The following is a 12,366-nucleotide window of genomic DNA, read 5'->3' as shown; positions in this document are numbered from 1 at the left end:
AGACTGGCTGGGGCCTCAGGCGGTAACTGGGGAGCTAGGAAGGCGAGCTGGGGGCTCAGGGACGGTCGTTCTGCAGTTTGTCATCTTGACGTGGCGGTGGCCAGAGGCCGCGGGGTGCTGGAGCGGCGTTGGCGGGTGAGCCACGGCCTTTACCTGCTCGGCCACCTTGACGGGAAGCCCACGTGCCCACGTGAGTCACCCGGACTCGGGGAGCATTTCTGGCTCTGGGCACGCTCTGTCCCCAGACCCGGAGCTCTGGGGTAACAGCGTGGCCATTACTGTCCCTCAGCCAGGCACCTCTAGACCCTTGACCCCCGATGCCACAATGGGCCGGGGAGTCAAGGTCTGGGTTGGAGAGAAATGAAGGCTTTAAAATAACGCTACGCACCAGGAGCGCTGTGACGCTGTGCGTCCTGCCGGCCGTCTCGCCGTCTGTCCTCCTCTGCAGTCCCCATGGTGGGAGCGTCCAGGACAAGGATGGAGGCGGAATGAGAAGGGCCTTGAAGCTTCCTCGGCTGTGTCACCAGCGGGGGTGATGGGTCTGTGCTGCTGCCCTGGAGACGAGCGGGTGTCTGACAGGCTTGGGGCTCCCACAGATACGCCAAACGTGCACCCCTGGAAGCAGCTGGAAATGCCCCTCCCGGCCCGCCCCGGAGCCCCCCCTTCTTCCTTAACCTCCTCTGACACCCTTCCTTAGCTCCCTATGGGGCACCTGCCCCGTGTCCGTGTCCGAAGCCCCGGGCGCAGCGTGGCCTCTGAGCCACAGGCAGGAGCGGGAGGGCTGCACGTGACGCCGGGGTCCCATCCTCGCAGGAGAAGGGGTGCCCCAGCTGGTCTCTGCCCAGGAGCTGTGTGGAGGGAGCATCTATGTGACACGAGAAATGATGGCTGGGCACGCAGGGGCCTGGGCCGCTCTGGAGAGGGGGAAAGGGCAGCGTGTGCTGCTAACGGTGACCCCGAGGCCAGTGAGGGCTCTGGGCGACACGTCACGGGTGCACACACCACTCAGCGGATGTCACAGGAGCAGGGGAGGACGCCCGGGGCTGGGGGCGGGGGGTGCCTGCGGGCCAGGCAGGAGCAGCCTGCCTCTCAGCAGCGGGGTCACGGCCACACCCTCGCCGTCAGCTTGGCACCAATCACTCTGAGCGCCTGGGCTGCAGAGTCCCAGGCACTGGGCCTGCCAGGTTCGCGGTGGAGTCAGTGAAACTTTCCTCCCAACGTACTGGTCTTTAACCTCCCCGTCACTCACACGCGGTCTTCACCATCCATCACCGCCCCCGGCCAGCAGGCCTGGGCCTGCCCTGTGCCACGCAGGCTCCACTTGGAAGGGAAGGTGGTGGCCATGAAGGCAAGGCCGGCTGGGGGGGGGGGGGGAGCCAGGGGCGGAGCCACAGGGTCAAGCTAGGGGGCAAGTTATGGAGGCCAGCTGAGCGGGAGTCGAGGGTGCGGGCTAGAGGGGCCGGCTGAGTGGTTACCTAGAAGGGGAGACACATAGCCGAGAGGTGGGACCAGGGGGCGAGGAACTGGGGCAAAACCAGTGTGGAGGGAGGTTGTGGGGCTGGTGTGGGAGCTGTGGGCCCAGCTTGGGGGCGGTGGTGTAGATAAATGGTCACGTTAGAGTGGGGAGTTAGCAGGGCAATTTAGAGGGGAGGTTTGGAGGGCGAGCTGTGAGGAAAGCGAGAGGCGGCGCTAGGGCGGCCATCTAGAGGGCTGGTGTCCCACGGCCACACATCACTTGTGCGTGAGGATCCTCTGTTGTATCAGACAGTGCTCCTGTGTGCACGTGTACACATACGTGTACGTTGTTTCCGGAACTCTGACTAATCCACACCAAGAGCTGGGGGGGCTCAGACCCGCCCTCAGGCGGACCCCAGGTCCAGTAGAGGCGCCGAGTGAGTCACAGCACCCTCCTCTCTGCAGACAGCGGCGTCCCGGACCCGGCCGTGTGTGTGGTCACCACGGCCGCCATAGACATCCACCGGCCCCACGTCTCCTCGGACCTCTTCTCGGGGGACGCGCCCCTGAAGCTGCGCAGCCAGGGCGCCTGGGTGAGCTCGGCCTCGGCCTCCGCCTCGGAGAGCGCGTCCTGCTCCACGGGCAGCTCCGCCACCGGCGCCCAGAGCGACAGCAGCCAGACCCTGTGCTCCTCCCACGCCTGCAGCTCGGCCCGCGAGCCGTCCTCCGAGCCCAGCCCCTCGCCACTGCCCCCGTCACCTGCCCAGCAGCACGTGGCGGAGACCACCGTCCAGGACCTGCTGTCCTCCCTGTCAGAGGACCCCTGCCCGTCCCTGGGGGCCTGGGACCCGGCCCCCTTGGCCCAGCCCCGCCCAGCGGGCTCCGCCCAGACCAGCCCGGAGCCGGAGCACAGGGTCAGCCTGCTCAACCGCAGGAACCAGGAGGCCTTCCCCGGCCTGCAGCTCCGGCCCGCCCTCCACTTCCAGGCCGCCCCCGCGCTGCACAGGTTCTCGTCGCTGGAATCCAAAGAGCAGACCCTGCACAGGGGCCCGGAAGCCTAGCGCCCGGTGGGCTGGGGAGAAGGGCCGCCAGCCCGGCCCCGAGGCCGCCCCGGGCCACACGAGGGACCCAGGAGCCTCGGGTGCTGCCTGCCTCCAGGGAGGGGACGCCAGGCCCGAGGACACATGCCTCAGACCTCACAGCCCAGAGCTGGTGCCGCCGCCGCTGACCTGGGAAGGTGGTGCTCGTGGCCGGGGCTTTAAACCATTTTTACAAGAACCAGCCTGTGGCCCAGCCTTGGCCATCGCCTTCCTTCCCCCTCGGGAGCAGCACTGTGAGCAGGGGCCCGCCAGCCCACCCGCGCCCCCTCGTCCCGGCACCTGGGTGGAGCCCACGGTCCTCATTCATTTCCGCATGAGCCTTTCTGAGTATTTTTACGACGAGCCCTGATCCCCCTCACAGGACATAGGGGTGCGTTTGGAGGAGGGGGGAGTGTCCTTGGGGAGGGACGCCCTTTTGCACACCAGCTTTGTAATAAAAGCCAGCTGCAACGAGACCAGGTGGGCAGGCGTTCTCCTTGGGTCGCTGGCCTCGGTGACGTCTGCAGTCCTCATGGGTTGGGGTTGCTGCCGAGACCCTACCTGGGGACCCCCCCCTCTCCGGCAGCCCCGAGGCATTCTCAGAGAGAAGGGCACCTGGGCCCGGGCCGGAAGCTCACACTGCCAGGCCTGTGGCTCTGGACTAGTCCCTTCCCTCATCCCCCTCCCCCACCCCCACCCCAGGAGGCCAGAATCCCCCTTCCTCGCTGACCTGGCTCCCCAGCCTGCGGCTCCCTCCCTGGGATCTCGAACTCGGCAGGCGAAAAGCTGAGCACCACCCTCAAGCCCCCATCGGGGCGCCCTCCTCGTCCACAGGCAGTCGCCAATCCGGGCCGTTCTGCCCTCCAGACCCCATCGCCCCAGCTCCTTGGCAGGGTCAGCCCCTCGTGAACTGGCTTACCTGCCCCTGTGGCCGCCCTCCTCCCTCTGTCCCTGTCCAGGTGGTTCTCAGTGTGTGGATGTCACACGCGCCCCCATCGCCCCCTCCGCCCCTGCAGGAGGACAGGGTGTCCACAGGCTCCATGGCCCCAGGAGTCCCGGTCCCAGGCTGCCGGCACCTGCCTCCTGCGTCCTGAGCCCAGAATCCTGCACAGGCCACAGGCGTGGGCCGGCACTGGGACATGGCTGAGCTGGAAGACGGGGTAGGGGGTTAGCACATGGGAGGCCAAGTGCACCTCCTGAGTCACAGGGAGAGGAGCAGCTGTTCCCTGTCAAAGGAATCTGTCCAGCTGAGCCGGTTTTGGGGTGTCACCTGAGGCATTCTGGTCCCCAACAGCAGAACGACAGCTCCCACTAAGTGCCCTACTAAGGCCTCTACACGTGGGCTCTACTCCCCGGTGTCCCTGCCTCCATTTTACAGCCCCAGAGCCCCAGGCTCAGCGACTTCGGAAACGCCTAAGGTCACCCCGGTGAGGCGCCGACGCTGGAGCCCGGTCCACCCCGCAGGGCGCGAGGTGCGTGCGCCGGGCTGCAGCGCGTTGGAAGCACGAGTCACGGCTTTGGTCACACGGAGGGCGGAGGGCATGGCGTGACTGACAACCTCGCGGGCAGGAGCCAGCAGGGCCCGAGGAGTGCAGCAGGCCCGGCTGGCCAGTCCTGAGCCAGAGGTGAGACCCCGCTGCCAGCACGCGCCCGCCGTGGACGTCTTCCCGGGGAAACCAGAGGCTCCAAGGACAGCCTGGGCTGTGAGGCCAGTGTCCCCGCTCCCGCCTCAGGCCCCACTGGACTGGGGGCCGCAGAAGAGCTGTTCGGAAGCTGGTTTCTCGGGGTACCCGGCGCCGTGAGGTGCGCTCTGCGGAGCGCCCCGGTGAGAACGGCAGGGTCAGACCGAGGCGGGGGAGAGTAGCGAGGTGGCCCTGCGGACAGCCCACGGGCGAGGCTTAGCGGGCGCACACGTACACGCCAGGGCACAGGTGTGGCGTGGAGCACGGGAGAGAGTAAGAGCTTGTGGCTGTCACGGCTCCCCTGGGGCCCGCCTTTCAGAGCCCCTGGGTGCCCCGAGGGAGGGGGGCCTGGGGACGGCAGCCGGCAGGAGGGAGGTGACAGCCATGGCTCCGTCCTTCACGTCCTCTGTGCTGGGCTCTGCAGTGGCAGCTTTCCCTGCTCTGGAGGGAAACGGGTGCAGACGGTTAATTACTGACCTGCCCAGGGCACACAGCTACCTACTACCCGGGGGAGGGGGACCAAACCCAGGTCCGCCGGGCTACATGTCACACTGCACTGGGCGAAGTGGGCACCTGGAAGGAAGCCACTGGCACAGCCCGGACAGAGGTCGGCCTCCGGCCCAGGCAGCTGCCATCCCTCAGCCGCCCTCCCTGTGGGCCCTCCGGCAGGGCCCCCTCCCTGCCCAGCCTCACCCCGGAGCTGGACAGGAGCCACTCCTGTGGCCAGGGTGCCCCCTGGCATGCCAACCCTGGCAGCAGGGCCACGGCTCGGAGCCAGCAGTGCTGGTGGCCAGCCCCGAGCGCTGGGCCAGAGCAGGCAGGCCCGGCCCCAGTCTGCCTTCCCGAGGGCCCAGGGCCAAGGCCTCTAACCAAACCTTGGCCTCCAGACCGAGTCCCTCAGGCTGGCGCTGGCACGGACCACGCAGTTGGCAGCGTGGCGGTGACGACCCTCAGCCCAGGAAGGCCTGGTGCTGCCCCAGCCCACGTGGTGCCACGGGCTCATCTCTGAGGGGGGGGGGGGGCCGAGAGCAGGGCCACACCGTCACCAGGGCGCCCACAACAGCTCAGGCGGCGCAGACCAAACCGGGCCTCGGAGGACATTTCGGGCGGAGGGTGTAGGGCCTCCCCCTCAGGTGCTGCTGTGCCAGAGGGTGTGTCGGTGCCCAGGCACCTCACGCTGGGCCCAGCCCTGCTCCCGGCTTGCTCTCTGGCTCCCCCCCTCCTCCCCGCCAGGATCAGGCAGGACGCTGGCCCTGGGATGAAGGCGCAGACTCCCCAGGGCCTGTGATTACCTTTCACAGGAGCTCAGGCCTCCTAGCTCGGCAGGGCCCTCCACCTCCCCCGTGTGAAGAAGGGGGGTGCGGGGCCACGAGGCACAGCCAGTGTGCGGACCAGCTCAGCGTGTCTTCCCTGGCACGTGGCCCAGACAGGGAGGCGAGGCCAGGACTGGGGAGGCCCCGCGCCCCGTGGTCCTGGTGCTGCTGGACCTGTCCACCTGCCTGCTGCCGGGACACACTTCCTCCCGCTGGCGTTGCTGCCCCTTCGGAATCAGCTCGGCTTCTCCTCGCGCTCCCTCCACGGCGCCGGGCCCAGCCAGGCCGGATTCGGTGCCTCCCTGTCCTCCCTAAGAGGGACGTGGGGCCTGGCGTGCGGTGAGAGCGGACTGGCCCAGGGGCAGCACTGCTGGCTGGGGAAACGGGACGGGGTCCGTAAGGGCTCAGCGCAGAGCCGGGGCATAAAGCTCTCAAGAGAATCGCCATCCACCTGCCAGCATGTGTCCACAGGAAAAAGCCAGAGGACGTCCTGAGAGAGAACCAAGTTCCAACCGCCATTTCACACGTGAGGACCACGGTGTGTAAAAGGAGACAATGAGAACCAGGACCAGAACCCACGGGTCCTGGTGACCAGCCTGCTCGGCGCTCAGCCCTCTCTGGGACCCAGGCCCCGGCCCCGGCCCTGTGCAGCCCTGCCCAGGCCCTGCCAGTCACCACGGCACCAGGGTAGGAGGCAAAGCTGGTGAAGCCGGACAAGTGAGCCTCACCGGGGCCTGACCGCGCCCCAATGCAAGCCCCACAGAAAGGAAACGCCAGCTTCCCTGCCAGTACCCCCCCTCATCTCGGCCCTGCTGCTCCTGACAACCAGAGCAGGAGGCCTGCAGAAGCTGGACGACGGGGGGACGGCAGTCTGTGCAGAGGAAAGGCCGCGCTCCCCAACCCATCTCCCTGGCTGCATCCTGTCCGTCACCGCTCAGAACGGAGGGGTGATGACACGCACCGGGGCCGCTGCATTAGAGACGGGACGCACCAGCAGGGTCTCCGTGAGTAACACCAGCCAAAAGCTGTGCTTTGTGTTCCAGTTCTACCACCTGCTTTGGGACGGAGGCAAATCACCTTTTCTCTCCAGAGTCTGATCTCTCACAGGTTCCTACCCTTTCCACCTCGGACGTACTTTAAATAAAATTACTTTATAAACCAAGGATTATCAGCAACTCTTCTTCATTTGGGCTTCCCACAAAATGTTTTTTTAAAGCCCAGGCATATACTAAGTGTGGCAGTATTTCACCCCAGCGGCTTTCTAGAAGGTTCTCAGGGAAGTCGCCTTGAGCGAGCCAGATCCATCTGCTATAACCTACGTCCTCTGGCTTCCCAGCCTCTTAAGCACACGCTTATGCGATCAAACAGCCCTTCAGGGGGCGTGAGCACCAGGCAGCCGGCCCTCCCTTCCGGAGAGAGCAGGAGCACTTACAGCGGTTCCACGCCCCAGCACAGCCCAGGCGCGGCGCTCCGAGCCTGGGGGAGGGCCCCGCTCTGCCAGCCTCGCCCACAGCTCTGGACCATTTCCGGCCTCCCGGGACCCATTCTGCAGCCAAAGAGCTTTCAGCCAAACCCATCCAGGCCCAGGCCCAGGCCCAGGCCCAGGCCACAAGGTTCCTGCCAAGCCTCCGAGTCACTCCCCTCCTCCCTCCCCACCCCGCACACTCCGCCGGGTGAGGCTCCCCCTCTGGAACGCCAGGGGCTCCTGCTGCAGGAGGGAGGCGGGAACACGCACGCACTCCTGCCTCGTTACCAGGAGGCGGAGATGCCAGACACTGAACTTGTCCAGTTTCACAGCGAGCGATCAGGACACAAACCAGCTCTCGGGGGCCCCTCCACCCCTCACGTGTCACTGGTCCCTGGTCCTGTTAACCCCGTAACTGCTGCGCACCTGCCTCAAGGTGGCAGCTGCCACCCCTTACCTCCTACGGCCCTGGACACCTGTCCACGCCTCCCTGCAGGGGCAGCCTGTTCTGGGGCTGCACGCACACAGCGTCCGGCTCCTGTGACACTCGACCTCAGCCATGCCTGTGGCGACTCACACCCACTGCCTTCTGAGAGCTCAAAGGAGGCCATCAGGAGGCCACAGGACAGCCAGAGCATTCTCTGCATGTGATTTTAAACATATCTTACCTTATAATAGACAAATATGCAAATTGACCGCACCTTCGCTACGCCCAAGCCACGCCCACCAACCGAGCCACGCCCACCAACCACGCCCACCAGGAAACCGTTGCAGGGACGTTGGGGTGTGGCGGAGCCCAAGGCCGGGAAAGCCTCGGGGCGGAGGCTTTCCCGGCCTTGGGCACCAGCAGGGAGCCTGCACGGATCGCAGGCAACGACCAGGGGGTCGGCTCCTACGATCGGTAGCAGGGACGCTGGGTGTGGCCGAGCCCAAGGCTGAAAAAGCCGCCCGAGGCTTTCCCGGCCTTGGGCACCAGCGGGGAGCCTGCACCGATCGCAGGAAACCACTGGGGGTCGGCTCCTGCGATCGGTAGCAGGGACGCTGGGTGCGGCGAGCCCAATGCCAGGAAAGCCTGGGGCGGAGGCTTTCCCGGCCTTGGGCACCAGCGGGGAGCCTGCACCGATCGCAGGAAACCACTGGGGGTCGGCTCCTACAATCCTTAGCAGGGATGTTGGGTGTGGCCGAGCCCAAGGCCACTGCCCAGGGCCAAGCCCCGACCCTGAAAAAAGCAGAAGGCGGTGGCCACAGCCAAGGCCTGGGTCCCTGGTGCCGGCAGAAAACTGGTGCAGGCAGCCAGGTGAATGAAGGTCTATTGCACAAATCTTCGTGCAAACGGGCTACTAGTTCTATAATAAAAGCGTAATATGCAAGTCGACCGAACGACCGAACAGCAGAATGACCGTCCGGACCAGACGACCACACTAGGACACACTGGCGCCAGGCCAGCCAAGGCGGGTGTGATGTGATTGGCCTGGGGGGCCCCGCCCCATGATCGCCCTGCAGAGGGAGGCCCAGGCCAGCCAAGCGATCGCACCTCACGCCTGTCGCCTGCAGAGGGAGGTGACCGGTGGTGGTGGTGGGCGGGGGGGGGGGGGAGGGGGCGGGGTCAGCGCAGATAGCAAGCAGTGGCAGCAGCAGGGCAGGGCAGGCTGCCGGCAACCGGGGAAGGAAAGCCCCGATAGGCCCTGATTGCCAGCCAGGCCTAGGGACCCTACCCAAGGGGTCCCAGATTGCGAGAGGGCACAGGCTGGGCTGAGGGACACGCCCTCCCCCACACCCCGCACCAATTTCACATTTCGTGCTCTGGGCCTCTAGTTTATAACCCCCAAGTGCCTACTGTCAGAAAGCAGCCCTCCTTCCCCACTCCCCTCCTTTACAGACACAAAGCCCTACAAGCTGACAAAACCTCACACCAAACGGGAAACAATCTAACTTCACCGGCAAGCACCTCCCGCAGGGCCAGGTGCCAGTCGGGGCCAGGATTTCCGAAGACAGAGGCATGTTTAAGATGACAACCGCGCCGTGTGGCCGTGCTTTCTTAACTCCGAATTTGCCGATCCCGTTCCCTCTCTCAGCAACTCGGTCTGGTGGATTAGGATGGCGGCAACATTCACGTTCACAGACACAGCCCTCGATGAACAAGTCAGGCAAAGAGAAAAATGAATTTTTACTACCTTTCTTCAGCTTTCTCTCTCTTTACGAAGCGAGGATATTTCTGGTAGTAGTTTTAAAGCTGTGGAAAGACTTTATTATATTTTATTACAGAATTAGAAAATTTCAAAAATAATTGTTTGGAACCCCAGTTAAAAAGAAACATAATACCCCCATAAAAAAGCATTCTGGCACCTGTTAGAATTTTCCCCCAAGTTATGAAATGCAGCTTTACAATGATTGTTATAATAGCCGTGAATATCTACGATTTCAGCGGAATACTCATAATTCTTCTTCTTCACACGTGATCATGACTCATTTTTTCTTTAATAGCTCAGTCATTTCAGGAACTACCTGCAAATCAAGAAGAAAAGTAATGAGGCCACTTGAGCCTCTGTGACCCGGTCCCATTCCTGGAAACCCGTGGAGGCCACGGGAAGAGCGGAAGCCCTCCTGTGCCCGGTGCCACCCCTCCCCCCGCCGGGAGCGCTGCCCTCCTCCAGCCTCCCCTCCCACACGGGAGAGACCCTGCGCGCGCACACACACACACGCACGCACACACACATGCGTGAGCACACGCACGGCTGCAGGGCCAAGAGCCCGCGCGCTGCCTCGGAGCTTTCTGACGCATCACAACCCTCAGAAAGGCGCCTCAGGAAACAGGAGCCCGGCGGGTCTTGTCTGTGCCGAGTGCCAACAGCTCCCGGCACCTCCCCGCCCCGGCACGCCTGCCTTCCCTCCCCAGGCCACACCAAGTCTCGCTCAGTCGTGCTCCTGCCAGCCTCCTCGGCCTGTTCTCCTGTCTGTCCAGTGCTCACCGTTCGTCACAAGCACACCGAGCCCCGCACACAAAGAGCCGCGCTGACCGCTGAGGGCACCACAGTCAGCACCCAGGCCTCTGCCGCCAGTGCCGGCCCGCAGGACGGGAGGGGGCAGGGGGGGAGGCCCTCGCCCGGGCTGGGAGGGTTCTTTACTAACCCCGAGACTCCCCAGCTCAGGGCTGCAGCGGGAGCTTCAGCGCGGAGCTGCCTGAGGGGCCGCGGGGGGCCGTCACCCACAGCCGCCGGGTAAACAGCCTTCCCCAGGCTGCCCAGGGACCCTCCCGCCACCGCGCAGACATCCAGCTGCACCCCCTGGCGAGGAGCCCCCCAGTCATGTAGCAGAGCTGCCTTCCACTAGGCGGGAATCTCGTACAAAGTTCACTAAGGAGACGGCGACGTGCTTCCCCTGAAGGGCTGTCTGAGCCACTGGAAGGCCGCGCTCACCACGGAGCTGGCCGCTCCGCCCACTCCCCCCGGGGACGGGCCGTGAGCGAGTGCCCGGGCAGCCGAAGGCGGACCTGACAGAAAAGATGTGGGTGGTGGAGAGAGACCCCCTCAGCCCTTTTGGGGCAGGAGGGCATTCTGTAAGGTTTTTAGAAACGATGTGTTCTAAACCAAATTCATGTTTCCGTTAGAAGAAGTTGGGCTCTAGCCTGTTTTTCATGAAAAATTTAGTCTAAAAAAGGCCTTTTAACACAGCTACTGAGTTATTTTCTATAAGATCTTAATCCAAAATCGATAATGCTAATTTTCATTCACAGTGTATGAGATTTTTTTTAATGTTGTTATACCTTTAAACATTTGACTTTTAAAAGACAGAGTGTGGCCCCAGGGAATACATTCACTAAACCACCACGTCCACGCCTGTCAGAACCACTGTAACACCCCCTATGTCACACTCGTTCTGACTTCAGCTGAGCACACCATGTGACGGGCGCACGATGTCCGGCTCCTCGAGTCTGTCCCAGATGGGGTCCTCTCCTGCTCTCATCTCAGACGCCACGGGCGACCCTCCCAGCGCAGCGCCGGGAGCCAGGAAGGCGCGGTGACGCCAGGACAGAAGAGGAGCCGGGGCAGCGCTGTTAGTAACTTGCTGAGCAATCCCCCCAAACCGCACCTCCCGGGGACACAGACAGATGAAAAGGAATGCATTTCGCTTTAGGAACAACTGGCAGGCTGAAATGCTTTCAATAATGAAGGTTTCTTTAAAGAATGGGCGGCTGCAACTTAAGCAGCGTTTTTAATATTTTCACCATCTTTACCTAGTTTCCCCAGACTGCGTTTTTTTTAAATATATTTTATTGATTTTTTACAGAGAGGAAGGGAGAGGGATAAAGAGTTAGAAACATCGATGAGAGAGAAACATCGATCAGCTGCCTCCTGCACGCCTCCTACTGGGGATGTGCCCGCAACCAAGGTACATGCCCTTGACCGGAATTGAACCCGGGGCCCTTCAGTCCGCAGGCCGACGCTCTATCCACTGAGCCAAACCAGCTAGGGCCAGACTGCGTTTTTAAGGACCAATCCATTCCTCTCCCTGTGGACTAATCAAGACGTAGACAACTCTGCTCCGGGGCTCCCCAGTGGCATGGGAGTCACTATCTCAACAGGATTCTGCCTGAAAGCCAACAGCACGTCCCAGCCCGCCCCCTTAGTCAGGGGGCTCTTCAACACCGAGCCGGTCAGAGTGTCGGCGGACGGACAGCTTCCGGGCCCCTTCCCCCTCCAGGTCAGAGTCCGAGACACCCTACAGCCCTCGCTCCCGCTCTCACCTTAATTAAAGTCCTTACCCCCTAAGTGTATCTCACTGAGCTCAATGTTGCTACTTGAAATGCAAAACGATTCCCTTTTTCACAGTAACTGTTCCTTCTACTGTTTGTTCTCACCTCGCTGGGCCGGGTCACAGGACCCCAAAGTCCCTGAAGAGGGGCCGTGTTCTTCCCGGGCAGGACCTGGGCTCTGAGGGGAGGAAGCCCAGGCCGACCCAGAGCAACAGCCCTCTCCGCCCCTGCACCACTTCCGGGCACCGCTGAGCAGCGAGGGCCCCTCCTCCCCTGCGCGGACACGCACCTCCGAGTACAGAGCGCGCTCAGGGCACCTGCAGCACCGGTGCGGGCCCAGCCCGGCAGGGGCCCACCTCTTGCTGGCGGACCAGCCGCCTCTGCCCTCGGCCGCAGGCTCGTCACAGGCCCAGCAGCTCCCGGCGTGAGGGGCCCCCCAGCAAACGCCCTCCCCGCTGGATCTCCCCCCAGAGCCTCTGTCCTGCACGAGCCATCTCCGCACACGGTGACGGGGAAGCTGGCAGGCCCTGAGGCACAGAGGGGCCAGGTCACGCAAACCAGCCTCCTAGTGCGGCCCCGCGAGAGCCAGGCGCTCCTCAGCACCGAAGTCACTCTCTCA

At 63.6% G+C, this 12,366-nt stretch overlaps 2 protein-coding genes across 2 annotated transcripts in view; one reads left to right on the top strand and one right to left on the bottom strand.

The window, feature by feature from the left end:
• The window catches only part of TMEM266 (transmembrane protein 266), a 36,590-nt gene extending 33,401 nt beyond the window's left edge, over positions 1-3,189 (top strand). Inside the window, 2 exon segments of the mRNA XM_079764187.1 lie at positions 1,884-1,912; positions 1,914-3,189. Of these exon segments, the coding sequence (XP_079620313.1) occupies positions 1,884-1,912; positions 1,914-2,516 (632 nt within the window). The 3' untranslated portion in view covers positions 2,517-3,189.
• A 5,748-nt stretch (positions 3,190-8,937) lies between these two features.
• Positions 8,938-12,366, bottom strand: part of ETFA (electron transfer flavoprotein subunit alpha) — a 44,167-nt gene continuing 40,738 nt past the window's right edge. Inside the window, exon 12 of the mRNA XM_079764146.1 lies at positions 8,938-9,499. Within this exon, the coding sequence (XP_079620272.1) occupies positions 9,461-9,499 (39 nt within the window). The 3' untranslated portion in view covers positions 8,938-9,460. The remainder of the gene's footprint in view (positions 9,500-12,366) is intronic.

This window comes from Cnephaeus nilssonii, assembly GCF_951640355.1.
Source record: "Cnephaeus nilssonii genome assembly, chromosome: 24".
Classification (NCBI taxonomy): domain Eukaryota; kingdom Metazoa; phylum Chordata; class Mammalia; order Chiroptera; family Vespertilionidae; genus Cnephaeus; species Cnephaeus nilssonii.
Note: the sequence above shows the minus strand (reverse complement) of the source record. Positions and strands in the feature narration are given on the sequence as shown.